General features: G+C 37.5%; 1 protein-coding gene across 9 annotated transcripts in view; it reads right to left on the reverse strand.

The window, feature by feature from the left end:
• The window catches only part of PIEZO2 (piezo type mechanosensitive ion channel component 2), a 443,262-nt gene that overhangs the window by 48,321 nt on the left and 382,837 nt on the right, over window positions 1-12,104 (reverse strand). For 8 of the 9 annotated variants that reach the window (XM_057313247.1, XM_044382833.3, XM_044382832.3 and 5 more), the window contains 3 exons: window positions 11,742-11,813; window positions 7,418-7,524; window positions 2,089-2,203 (listed from right to left, as the gene is read on the reverse strand). In XM_057313247.1, the coding sequence (XP_057169230.1) occupies window positions 2,089-2,203; window positions 7,418-7,524; window positions 11,742-11,813 (294 nt within the window). Of the gene's footprint in view, window positions 1-2,088; window positions 2,204-6,066; window positions 6,166-7,417; window positions 7,525-11,741; window positions 11,814-12,104 lie in introns of all 9 variants that reach the window. The other variant, XM_044382834.3, reaches the window with a different exon arrangement.

Here is a 12,104-nt window from a genome sequence, read left to right on the forward strand (position 1 = left end):
TGTAAAGTTCCATGATTCATTACTTGCATATAACACCCAGTGCACCATGCAATACGTGCCCTCCTTAATACTCATCACCAGCCTATCCCATTCCCCCACCCCCCTCCCCTCTGACGCCCTCAGTTTGTTTCCCAGAGTCCATAGTCTGTCATGGTTCATTTTGTCTTTTAACCCAGTAAGGTAAAATAAAATTAAGGCTACCAGGAGGTAGCAGGGAGCAGAATGGTCAAAGCGGAGAGAGAGTTTGTAGTTAGAATTCCATTAGTAATTATGCTTCCTTTCCTTTGATTTTTGAAGACATTTTTAATTTGGCAAGAAAGTCTATGTATATTTTCTTTGTAAAGAATCAAAAGATAACAGATAAGCCTAAAGTTCCCTAAAATCATACCACTTAATCTCAGTCTCTCCACAGAAGAGACTCCTCCCCTACTCTTCTCCCAGAAGTAACCACTGTTATTAATTGCTAAGTATTCTTCCTGATCTTTCTCTTGCATTTATACACTATTATATGTGTCCATTAAAAATGCAAAATACTGTCTTGAGTAACGTTCACTTCCGTTATTTCATAAATGGTTTTATAATGTGTGTGCCATTTGAAACATAATACTTTTCATTTAAGAAGATGTCAAGTTTAAAGTACACTTGAGTCTGGAACAACACAGGTTTAAACTGTGCAGGCCCACTTATAATGCTGGTTATTTTTTATAAATACAGTGCAGTTCTGCAAATATATTATGTCTTCCTTATGATTTTCTTGATAGCATTTTTTCTCTAATTACTTTATTGTTAGAATACAGTATATAATACATATAACATACAAAATACGTAGTAATCGACTATTTATGTTATTGGTAAGGCTTCTGGTCAACAAAAGCCTTTTAGTAGTTAAGTTTTTGGGGAGTCAAAAGTTATACAGGATTTTTGACTGTGTGGCAGTCAGTGCCCAACCCCCACATTGTTCTAGGATCCACTGTAATCCATCTCATTTTTTAAACTACAGAATAGAATTCCAAGTTTTTGTTATTAACGAAGTTTGATAAATATTCTTAGACATGGGTCCTTGTGCACATGTGCAAATATCATTTCAGGTTAAGCCACACATCTAGAAGTGGGACTGGTCTGTAGTAGGATATGTACAAATAACATTTTTTTTAGATATCAACGTATCGCTCTTCAAAGTGGACGGACTACTCCACTACACCATTTATAGTGTTGTATGGGCTGTAACTCATACAAACACTTATCTTCCCCCTAGCTCCAAACAGCGATATTAACAAATGTTTGGGTTTTTGCCAATCTGATAGGTAAAGAAACAAACAAACAAGGAAAACAGTATGTCAAACGGCTGGTCGTGTTTCTTGTATTAGTAGTGAAGCTGGGCTTCTTTTACCCACTTCTGTTTCCTAATCTGTGCAGTGTTTTTCATATCTATTCGTCCATTGGGTTGAACTTTTCTTTACTGCTCTTTAGGAGTTCTTAGTATATCCAGAATACTAATCTTTAGTCTGATTACATATAATGAAAATATTTTTTCTCAGTGCCCCACTTTCACTTTGCTTTTGCTGTACAGTTGTAGCTTGGAATTTTTCCTGTCTTCAGAAATGTGTTCCTATTGTATGTTTTCAAATGTAATGTTGAATATGGCATTGGTAGTTATGCTCCATTTTTGGCTCCTGATACTGTTTAAGTGCATTTTTCCTTTTCTTCTTAATCAGATTTCCAAAAGTTTATCCATCTTACTATTTTCTTCAAAGAACAGCTTTTCACTTAATGATTGACCTTGTCTTGTATTTCTTTTCTGTGACTTAACATCTGCTTAAAAAATTAATTTTTTCCTTCTACCTTCTTTGGATTTATTTTGCTCCTCTCTCTTCTCATTTTATAAAATGTATCTTAATTTAAATTCATGTTTTTACTTATTCCAAGGGTCAGACATGAGCAATGATGGACAAGTAGAACTCTGCATACTCCTTAGAATATGAGAATGATGTTCCTCCAAAAGCGTCTGTCCTTTGTAGTTTCCTTTGGTAGCTCAGGGCCACAAGAACAGAGACTGCTGGGTGGACTCTGCCTTCACACAACACTTACCCTCTCCAGAGCCTTTTCTCCTTCTCTTCTGTTCTTCTCTTGCAGACCTTTTTTTCTCTTTGCGTCTCTGTCGGAGTGCTGTTTTAGGGTCAGTGATCCAGGCTTGGTAAACAAACTGAAGGGGGAAAGTTCAATTATTTTCTGGCTTTTTAATAATTTGAATGAAAAGAGAAGGGACCAACACCAAACTTTCTGACTTTGGATATATATATATATATATTTTTTTTTTTTTTTCTCCCAGCACAAGCTAGATCTCCTGCTCCCATGTCCCTCAGTATTGTGAGTTGACCTGTGCTATTTCCATTATCATGAAATAAAATATGAAAACAGATGTTGGAGGAACATATTTCATTTGGTATCACAATCATGAGATACTTTGGGTAACCACCATTACTCCCACGTCCCCTTGTACCACCACCACTTGCGAGAGTTACTGAATCTTTTGTAGGACATAGAATAGGAATAAGCTGGGCACTTTGCTAAGTGTCCCTGGAGTAGTTTTCTCCCCTTGCAAATAAACTTTGAGTCAAAAACAAAATGTCCTTTATGCATTTACTTTGGAAAAATAGTTTTGCACATTTGATACTCTCCCTTGTGAAAAACAGCTATGACCAACAACTTGAGAAAGGGTTTTGTAGATTGATTAGTTATTGGAGAGGAAAAAATAATGTGATATTAAGGTTAAGGAGTTATTCCAGAATGTCATGGAAGGAAAACTGTGGTGCTTTTGGTTGCCTTTGGTCATTTTTTTTCAAGACCTGAAAATGGTTACGTTAATATAATAAAACCGATAACCAGCATAGAGCAACTTTCCACAGCCCACCCACCAACAGTCTCCCAAGTCATGCAGAGCAACCAAAAGAAAGCCCTGATTCACAAAGTCAGCCATCTGTAATCATGAAGCCAAGCAGGCATGCCCCTCATGCACCCACAAACACGCCTGGGTCTCAGGGAAGCTGGGTTTTCTATTACGATGGTAAAGTTAAAGGAACATTTTGTGGGGGCACTTTGTAAACCCAGACACTTTCACTGTGTTCTGCATTATTTTCAGATTTCTGAAATATTTGAAAAACACAGTGTAAGCAAACCACTGGCATGATGATGTCAGTAAAAAAAAGGGGGGGATCCAACTTTTCAATGTATGGAAATGTAAAGGTCGTAGGTGACTAAGGAGGAACATTCCTTTTTTCTCACTCGTAGAAATCTGAATCTATGGGGAATTAGCACTAATGGAACATCTGTATTATTTCTGAAAAATAAACCCAGAAGCAAAAAATAATCCTATTTTATGCCAAAAATGTTTTTTGAAAAATGAGAAGATGAACTGACTCTGGAAGAAGGACGAAATGAAAGAATTTACGATAGATGTGTACTGAGCATGCTAACTGGGAACTCCATCAAGAATATCGTTGCCACGTATGTAAATTCCCTTGCTTATTAAACCTGCCACCTACCAAAAAGAATGGCTTTGAGGTTTAGCACATTAATAAGCAAACTTGTTTCAGCAAAATATTGATTCTTTTACAAAAATCTGAACTGCTAAATGCAAGAAATTTTCAGGTTTTAGAGCAACATGTGATGACAATTCCTTTAAAGAAAGGGTTATGACAATATTGGTTTTAGATAAAGCCAAAATCCTCAAAATAGAAAATAAAAAAGTAACTCAGGATCTGTGAATGCATTAGGTGTATAAGTTGGAGGAATTCTTTTGTTCTGGAGGAAAATGGGGAAGGAGGGTGAGAAGGAGAGAGAGAAGGGGCATTTAGGACAGAATTGCAGAACTCTTGAAGATGGCTGAGTGCCATTATCAAGGAAATTCCTGGTGCTACCTATGATCCCTAAATGATTAAGCCCATCAGTGGTTTCTCACTGAGATGAGAATTTACACAATTCAAATAAGGGGAAACAAGAGTCGGGGAGAAAATCTTATGAGGAGTCCCTATTCATAGGTAAATTATCTTAATGTTGATGTTTGGAACTACAAACCCTGTATAGGGCCAGGAATGTTTGATAGAGGGTCAGTCTGGCTGTTTCAGGAAATGATGATAACAAAGTAGGAGGAAAGATACCAATTCTTACTGAGACAAGAAATAGAAGTTTCTTACTGGAACCTCTCAATTCTCACAGTGTAGCTATAACTACCATCCAAGTTCATGGGACACACACACCACTAACCAAGTAGAAAAAATTACATGAAAATGTCCATAAATGACCTTTAGTTTCTTCAAATTGCCACTACTAGTCTGTATTAAGATAAGATAGTTTATCTTAAATTTTATGTATGTATTTATTTATTAACTTCATCTTAAGTTATATCTTAAGTCTGATCGTGTGATTTTATCTTAAGTTTTATCATATATGTTGGGGGAAATGAGGTTCCTTTTACTGAAAATGTACGATGCAAAAAGCATTTAATTTTTAAAACAGGAGAGACCCTTACTGAAGTGGATGGAGATTTTTCACTGAAATTGGTAAAATTTAATAAACTGTCCTTTAATTCATGTGTGACCCAGGATTTTATGTTGTCTGTAATAAGGTTTTTTGTTTGTTTTTGTTTTTATCATATATATATATATATATATATCAATCTATCTATCTATACCATATCTTTTATATATATATATCCATATATATATGGATATATATATATATATATATATATATTTTTTTTTTTTTTTAAGAAAGGGAGCTGGGGGACGGAAGGGGAGAGGGAGAGAGAGAATCATAAGCAGGCTCCATGCCCAGTGTGGAGCCCAACATGGGACTTGATCTCACAACCCTGAGATCACGACCTGAGCCTGAGCCAAAGTCAAGAGTCAGAGGCTTAACCAACTGAGCCACGCAGGTGTTCCTGTTTTTATTTTTTAAAGTAAGATGGAGAATAATTATGTTTCAATATTTCATATAAATTCTTGAATATGAGTGGAGAGAGTTATATGGTTGTCATAAAAGGGAAAAAAAGAATCCTAAAGAAGTGAACACATTGAATATTAAACTAACAATCATTTAAAATTTTTAAAATGGGAGGAACCTAGTAGTTTAGACCCCCTACTCAAGATGGACCAGCAGCTGTCTTTCCTCTGGGTGCTCAAGAAATATTCAGAATTCTAAGTGCCTTAGGCAGGACCTGCTTAATTTACATAACCTGCATTTAAATAAGATTCCAGGTGAAATGGGAGAAGTGCTGGTCTCCCTCACTATCCAAACATCTGCTTAAGACATGAGTATAAAGACCGAAGAGTTTAAGTGCCTGCCCCAGATTACACCAACAGAACCAACTTTCTATAAAGTACACGAATAGTAATTCATTATTTATGATTTTCAGTAATGAGTACTACAGCATAGGTAGCTGGATAATTTCTGCTGTGCATTAGATGAATTGACAAGTAGCTTTCTCACAGTTTATTCCACACTCTCTGGGGTGATGTTGGAGTGAGAACCTACACAGCCTTTACCCAGCAGCACAGCCTCAGGAGGGGTTGAACTAAAGTCAGAAGAGTGAATGGAAGACGATATCCAATTCAGGGAAGATGGAGACTTGAAAGGGAAGCCAACAAAGAGATGGAGCAAAATGAGTCTTTTATCAACTCGTTTGTAATTTTACCAGCTTTCTGAGAACAGTTATCACACATTTTACACATCATGACTGATGCATGCAACCAGATGTGACCCTTTTAAAATGAGATGTGACTTAGGCAAAACTACAAGAAGGACAGAGTAGACGTTTATCTGCATTTTCTCTCTCTATGTTTCGACAGGCTCTGGTGTGATCTGAAGAACAAGAATCAAATAATAGGAAATTTGGCTTCTCAAAACTCTCCTTGGAAAGGTTTGCCTACTACTTTAAGTTCGTATAGTTCCTCCATTGTACGATCTATAGAACAGGGAAAATGCAGATGTAGGGCAACAGGGATCCGCTTGTCTAAAGTTCCGCGGAGCAAAGGGTCACACACCACACATCAGTGAAACATCAAATACCTTTGCAGCTCTGATTAAATACTGAAGAATAGTTTTGGGAAGTTTAATGACAGACTTTGGCAAGGCTAAAATGGCCGACGCAAACTTCCCAATAGCTCTCTACAAAGAAGGACAAAGCAAGAGTGATTAGTAGAAAAACACCAATGACTAATAATTTAATATATGATGTCGGTATGAGTTCGTCTCTACAATAACATCAACTAGGTTAAAACGTGCCAATCACTGAAGCTAGAATAAAATGTGCTCTGCTTATAGGTTAGGAATAAGGAAAATAGTCACTGCATGTAACCCATAAACATGGCGAGGATGATCGTGTCTTCTCCTTTGCTGAGTGGGGGAGTGATGGTTATAAGAAAACTCATTAGAATAAAAATAAACAAGTCATTAGTATTTGACAAGCCAGCCACACACACGCACACAGACACTGTCTTCAAGAAACACACTCAGGTAGCGATGGGGCCAGTGAGGAAGCATCAGAGCAAGGTGTCCCACAAATAATTTAGTTCTTTAATTTCATTGGGAATACAGGGGCAGATGTCACCCTCCAGCTTGAGAAGACCTGGCCAGCAAAGTAACAGTGACCTTTTCATGGACACATCATGTGGCTTGATGGATATCACTCTGTGTCTTGGAGTATAATAACTGAGAAATAATAGTCCTAACATGTGACTCCTTCATAAAAGAAATATATACCAAGCTTTCACCCCATATGTAACTCTACTGACCAGTTCTCATCTTTAACAAGCATTGATTAGACATTCCCTGGATACACCATACTGGGCTGGTGGGCTATATAACTAAGAATGATCTGGCAGGTTCTGAAAAGGAAAGGTAATTTAGCTGAAAAAATCAGAACTGTGCTAGCTATTTTCAGAATTTCAATCAATTCTCAAACCCTTGGCAACACAAATGAAATGGATTTTCAAAATTTGAAGTACCATTAAATGACCATTTGTTTCAAAATAAACCAAGTGCTTTAATTTATGATCAACTACTTCACATATCAAAATATAAGTCCCCTCAAGCTATCCAAAGTGATGCCAGAGAAGTCTTCTTCACCCCTACTTGTAACAGAAAAATAAAGTTCATCCCAGGAAGCTTTATTTTTTGTTTATAGCATCAGAAGGTTTTTTTTGATGCAAGTGAATGAAGACCTGGTGGGAACAGTGTTCTTGCAGTAACTATACTGATGCTGAGAGCAAGCGGCATTACAGTTTAATGAGGAATAAGCTTCTGGAAGCTATGACACACATGAACAATGTGGCAGAAGTCTAGGCCTGCAATCAAGGTCTGTCAGAAAGAAAAGCTCTTCAACTAACAGAGGACCTGGTTTTCCCAACCCCATAATTACCTGGAAAGCTGACCTTCTTGGAAGTTCTTCATCTTCCTTTTTTAATTCTTCCTCTTCCTCCTCTTCACTATCCGTTTCAAACAAATAATAATCTCCACTCCTGACCACTAAGCAAAACAAAATATTTACTTATTTCTTGAAAGAGATATAAGATCATTAAGGGCTTATTAATGAAATACCCACCAAAGATACACAAACTGTTCACAAAAGATCACAGCAAGAGATGTTGGTAGGGAGGAAAAGACAAGAGATGAAGAGAACTCATTCTGGGCTAACCCTACATGGTGTTGGCATGGTTGGGTCTACAGAGCATGAGGCCTTGTCTACACCATGTAAGAAAACCGGCCACTACTGGGTTCATCTGATAGTTTCTTTCTTCTTCATTGTCAGTTTTACACAGATGCATCAGATCAACTCGGCAGCAATCAGTTTTGTTACCAAGATGGCCGACATAATGGATGGAAAACTGTTAAGGGTTTCACAATTCAGACAATTCAGCAATTTGGGTCCTTTAGACGAGGCCAAAGTGAAGTGAAGGACTTGGTGTTGTCTGAAGGGGTCAAGTGTGTGATAGAAATGCCAATCAGGATGATTGAGGACCAAGAATCAGCATCACCAACTTCCACTTCACTTTCTACTGTGCAGACCTGGCTCCTCCACATGTGACACAGGGATGTGACATATATGGCAAGACCAACAACAACAAACACATTGCCATGAGGAGGAAATGGGCAGGTAACATGAAAAAAAGAATACAACCACAAAAACACCACCACCGCACTCTGGCTGTTTCTACACGTAGCATGGGACAGACTGAGGCAGGGCAGACAGGGTCCGTATGGTTTAGCACTGTTGGGCTTCTGGTCATCATAAGACACAAAGCACAAACAGTACGGATTGCCCTTGTCTTGCCTGATATTTTCCCTGCAAGAACATATTGCTGTGCTAAAAGTTAGGAGCAGAGAAAGCGGAAATGTCCAGAGACTTAAAGAAATTTGAGAATCCAATCTTTATTGGTTTGAGCATTATTTTAAGCTTATCAGGGAAAAGAGACCCAGCATATACATTTCTGATGCTACAAGAACTGTACCATCATTGCAGGAAAAAATATGAATATTTTCAAGTTATATTCAAGTTTTTAAATGCTGAGGTGTCTTTTGGATGACATCACATGATGTCTTTGGTTTCTTTTGGATTCGTATTTGTAAGGTAATGGAAAACCTTGGCTTGTTTAGAATTAGTTGCTTGAATATCACTAAACATGGTCAAAAGGTAAATAATTTTGCCCATGATTTCAGATGTGTCTGAAGCCTCCATCCATGAAGATGCAGAGTGAATGAATTGGGCCTTATATCCTTGAACAGAAGCACTGTAATTCGTTACTTTTATTTTGAAGAAAGAACCAGGCCCAGAATACTGGGTCCAGGCCCAAGGGAATAAATGCAATACAACATAAGTAAGAATAAGCAAGAACAAACCAAAGTTACAGCATTACATTTGACAGTGGGGAAGACCATTAAAGTAATGCCTTCATGGAAGCTCAGACATTTGCAGGAAAGTTACATAGACTCTATGTCACATGGTCATTTGGTAAGAACAGAGTATTACAAGATTGAACATTTTACCCTCATTATAGGCTCTAAAATCAACAATAGCTTAAATTGTATTCAATCATACCTTCTATGACTTTTACTCATGTGGACACAGGGAGCTCAAACAAGTGTTCATCTCAAGCACTCCCAACACTGATTTGATCATTTAAAAAATTATGAATTTGTATGTGAGAAGTAGAATTAACACATTTTAAAAAGCAGGAAATGTTTAGGAAAGTGTCCTATTCTTTTGTAAAATGTTATTGAAGCAAAAGTTGGAAAACCACAGAGAATGTTTTCTTTATTGCTAGCTGCTAGTAAGAAGTAGAGAAGCTCTTGCATATACATTTGTTAGTTCAGAGAGAGATCCTGCCTGCAACCCGTGTCCATGAACATATCAGGGATATTGATGTCATTGCTGCACTGAGTGTGGAAATAACCTTTAAAATCCTACCGCCTGTATCCCCAGAAAGCTGGACCTCGATTTCAGATAATTAATAATGAAGCGAGGCTTGCCATTGCTTTAGACAGTACTGAATTGGCACAGAGACATACTATCCTCGAATGGAAGGTATCATTGAACAGCAATAATGCGATCGTATGTGTGCACATAGGTATGGAAATGGAAGGTTTGCCACCTGCAAACTATGCTAAGCTCTTGACTGCTTGCCAGTAGTATGAACAACATAGCAACATTATTGTATCATCAACAGACTTACACAGGTATTTCAACTACACATATTCTCATTCTCCGCACTTGCATGAAATATCTATTTAAAAGCCCAGTGACTCTAGAGATCAAAATAAGGGCTTTCAATAAAGTGCTTTCAGGCTTAAAGATAAATGTCAGAACTCATCATGGTCTAAAAAATAATCCACTTATACATTCTTTTCCTTTCCTCACAAGCTTGTAAAAGGAAACATATTTTGCCTAAAAATTTTAACACCACGGTCAGAATCGGATTCCAAACTATGAATTACACACATTCCTGCATTATTGCACCAAGAGGTGTTGAAACAAGGCACATTTAATTTAATACCAGTCTTTAAGAATTTGATATAATGAGGGTGAAATGAATCAGAAAACTAAAGTTAATAACTTTCATAAGAAGTTCTTTAAATTATTACCAACTTGTAAGATGATTATCAAAGACCATATCCAATTCCTTCCAAAATGCAATGTTTAAATTGAGAAACAGAACCACAACTATGATTGCAATGGGAATTGAACCCAGGTGAAAGAGAAAACATTCAATATGACACAATTTTGAAATGGATAGGTCTGTCTAAACTAGCAAAGGGCCCTTTAAAAACAGAAAGGCACAGTTTACTTGTGACTTGATAGAAATAGGCTTATAGTGCACTGCATTATTGGACTGTTATTAGCGTGACGGACATGGCCAATGAACAATAAATTAAAGAGTCACACAGAATTTCAACCTGAATCTTTGTCTTTTGACTCAGGAGCAAAGGAAATAAAACTTTTTAAAACTCATGGATTTTTTTTCTGCCATAAGGCTAGAAATTCAATATTTGGGATTAAATTTACTTACATCCTGGTACACTGAGCAAATTTTGTACAATACTTTCTGAAATTGGCTTGCTGATTAAAAAAAAATAATTTGGGGTGAGAGAAACCAATACCATATCTCAGTGATGCCAAGAACTAGACACAGCAAAATTGGATCAATTTGACTTTCTAGTGATTCTGGAGATCCTGTTAGTAGAGTCTCTCCCACCATCTTGCAATGTTGTGGGCCTCTGTGATAATTCCTGTCTGATCACATTAGCTAGGCATAAAAGCCTGAAGATATTATAAGTAATGCGCAAAATAACTAATACTTATTCCATAGTCTAACAAGTGTAAGGAAGGTCAGATCGAAATGGATCACTCCATTCTAAGACCATCCAATGGCCAATAGTGAGCGATGTTTCGTATGCTAAGCAGAACAAAAACAGCCGCTGAGTTCTGTAATTCTTCATTCCTTTTTATGATCAGGAGGAAAACAGTAATTCTCTGTGACTGTGAAGCTCTGCTTTTCAAAACCTGTTGTCTGCCTTTGCTCTTAACTGGTCATGGATGAGTTTGCCGCTGGCTCTGCAGCCATGCCACATGCTAGGTTTTGGATTGGGAGTGTAATTTGAGAGCCTTTCGAAATTGGGGAAGAGGCAGAGTGAGAAAGTGAATGCATTTTAAGTGATCCTCATCTTTATATTCGATAAATTGCCAAACAACCTTACATGCAAATAAAATCAAAGCTCTGGGGATGAAGGGAGGAGAGACTCATTGGCATCCATGCCTAGTGCCTTACAAAGAGGGTCACAAATGCTTTGAACTGAATGATCATTCTCCCAGGAGGAGCCAAAACTCATTTTTAATAAGGGTTTTCAGCCATAAAACAAATACATATCAGCAGAGCTCTAGACCTCAGAATCAGATAAAATGGTAGCAATTCTTCTTCCCTTTCTGAGCCCATAAATGGTGCTCGGGAGTGTCAGCCACATGTTGGGCTTTCTTCAGCCAACATGATAACCAGCTGATTTCTCTGGAAGATCCCATCTCCGGGGCCTAGAGACCCATTCACATCATAATTTTCCTACGCTCTGACCCCCTATCAAGTCACAAGGATCAAACCATGCATGAAACACACAGGTCACAGGGACGCCTGAATTCTGGTCAAGGATATAAGGGTTAGAATCGATGAAATTGTAAGAGGATCAAGAAAACCTACTGGAAGCATGATCAACCCAAGGCCGCCACCACTGCTTTTTTTTGCCCTTGGCTTTCTGTTTGTCTGCTTCTCCTAAAATAAAATATGTCCAAATATTAATTCTTAGGAAGTGAGAAAACAAATTTTGAAAACCACGCTTTAACAACTCAATTGTCAAAATCTAGACAAGTCGCACAAGTACATCAGAGGTCAGGGAAAGGAACTATATTGAATCTGAAATGTTTACACATATGAGCAAGTTGATTTCACAAGACAAATACTAAGTGTTCTATGAACGTTATGCCACATTTTCACTTTCTTTTTAGTATTGCAGGGCATATAAAGCAACATACAAAAGAAGGGATTATCTCTCAAAAAGGCATC

Source organism: Ursus arctos, unplaced genomic scaffold, assembly GCF_023065955.2.
Source record: "Ursus arctos isolate Adak ecotype North America unplaced genomic scaffold, UrsArc2.0 scaffold_17, whole genome shotgun sequence".
NCBI classification, from domain to species: Eukaryota; Metazoa; Chordata; class Mammalia; order Carnivora; family Ursidae; genus Ursus; species Ursus arctos.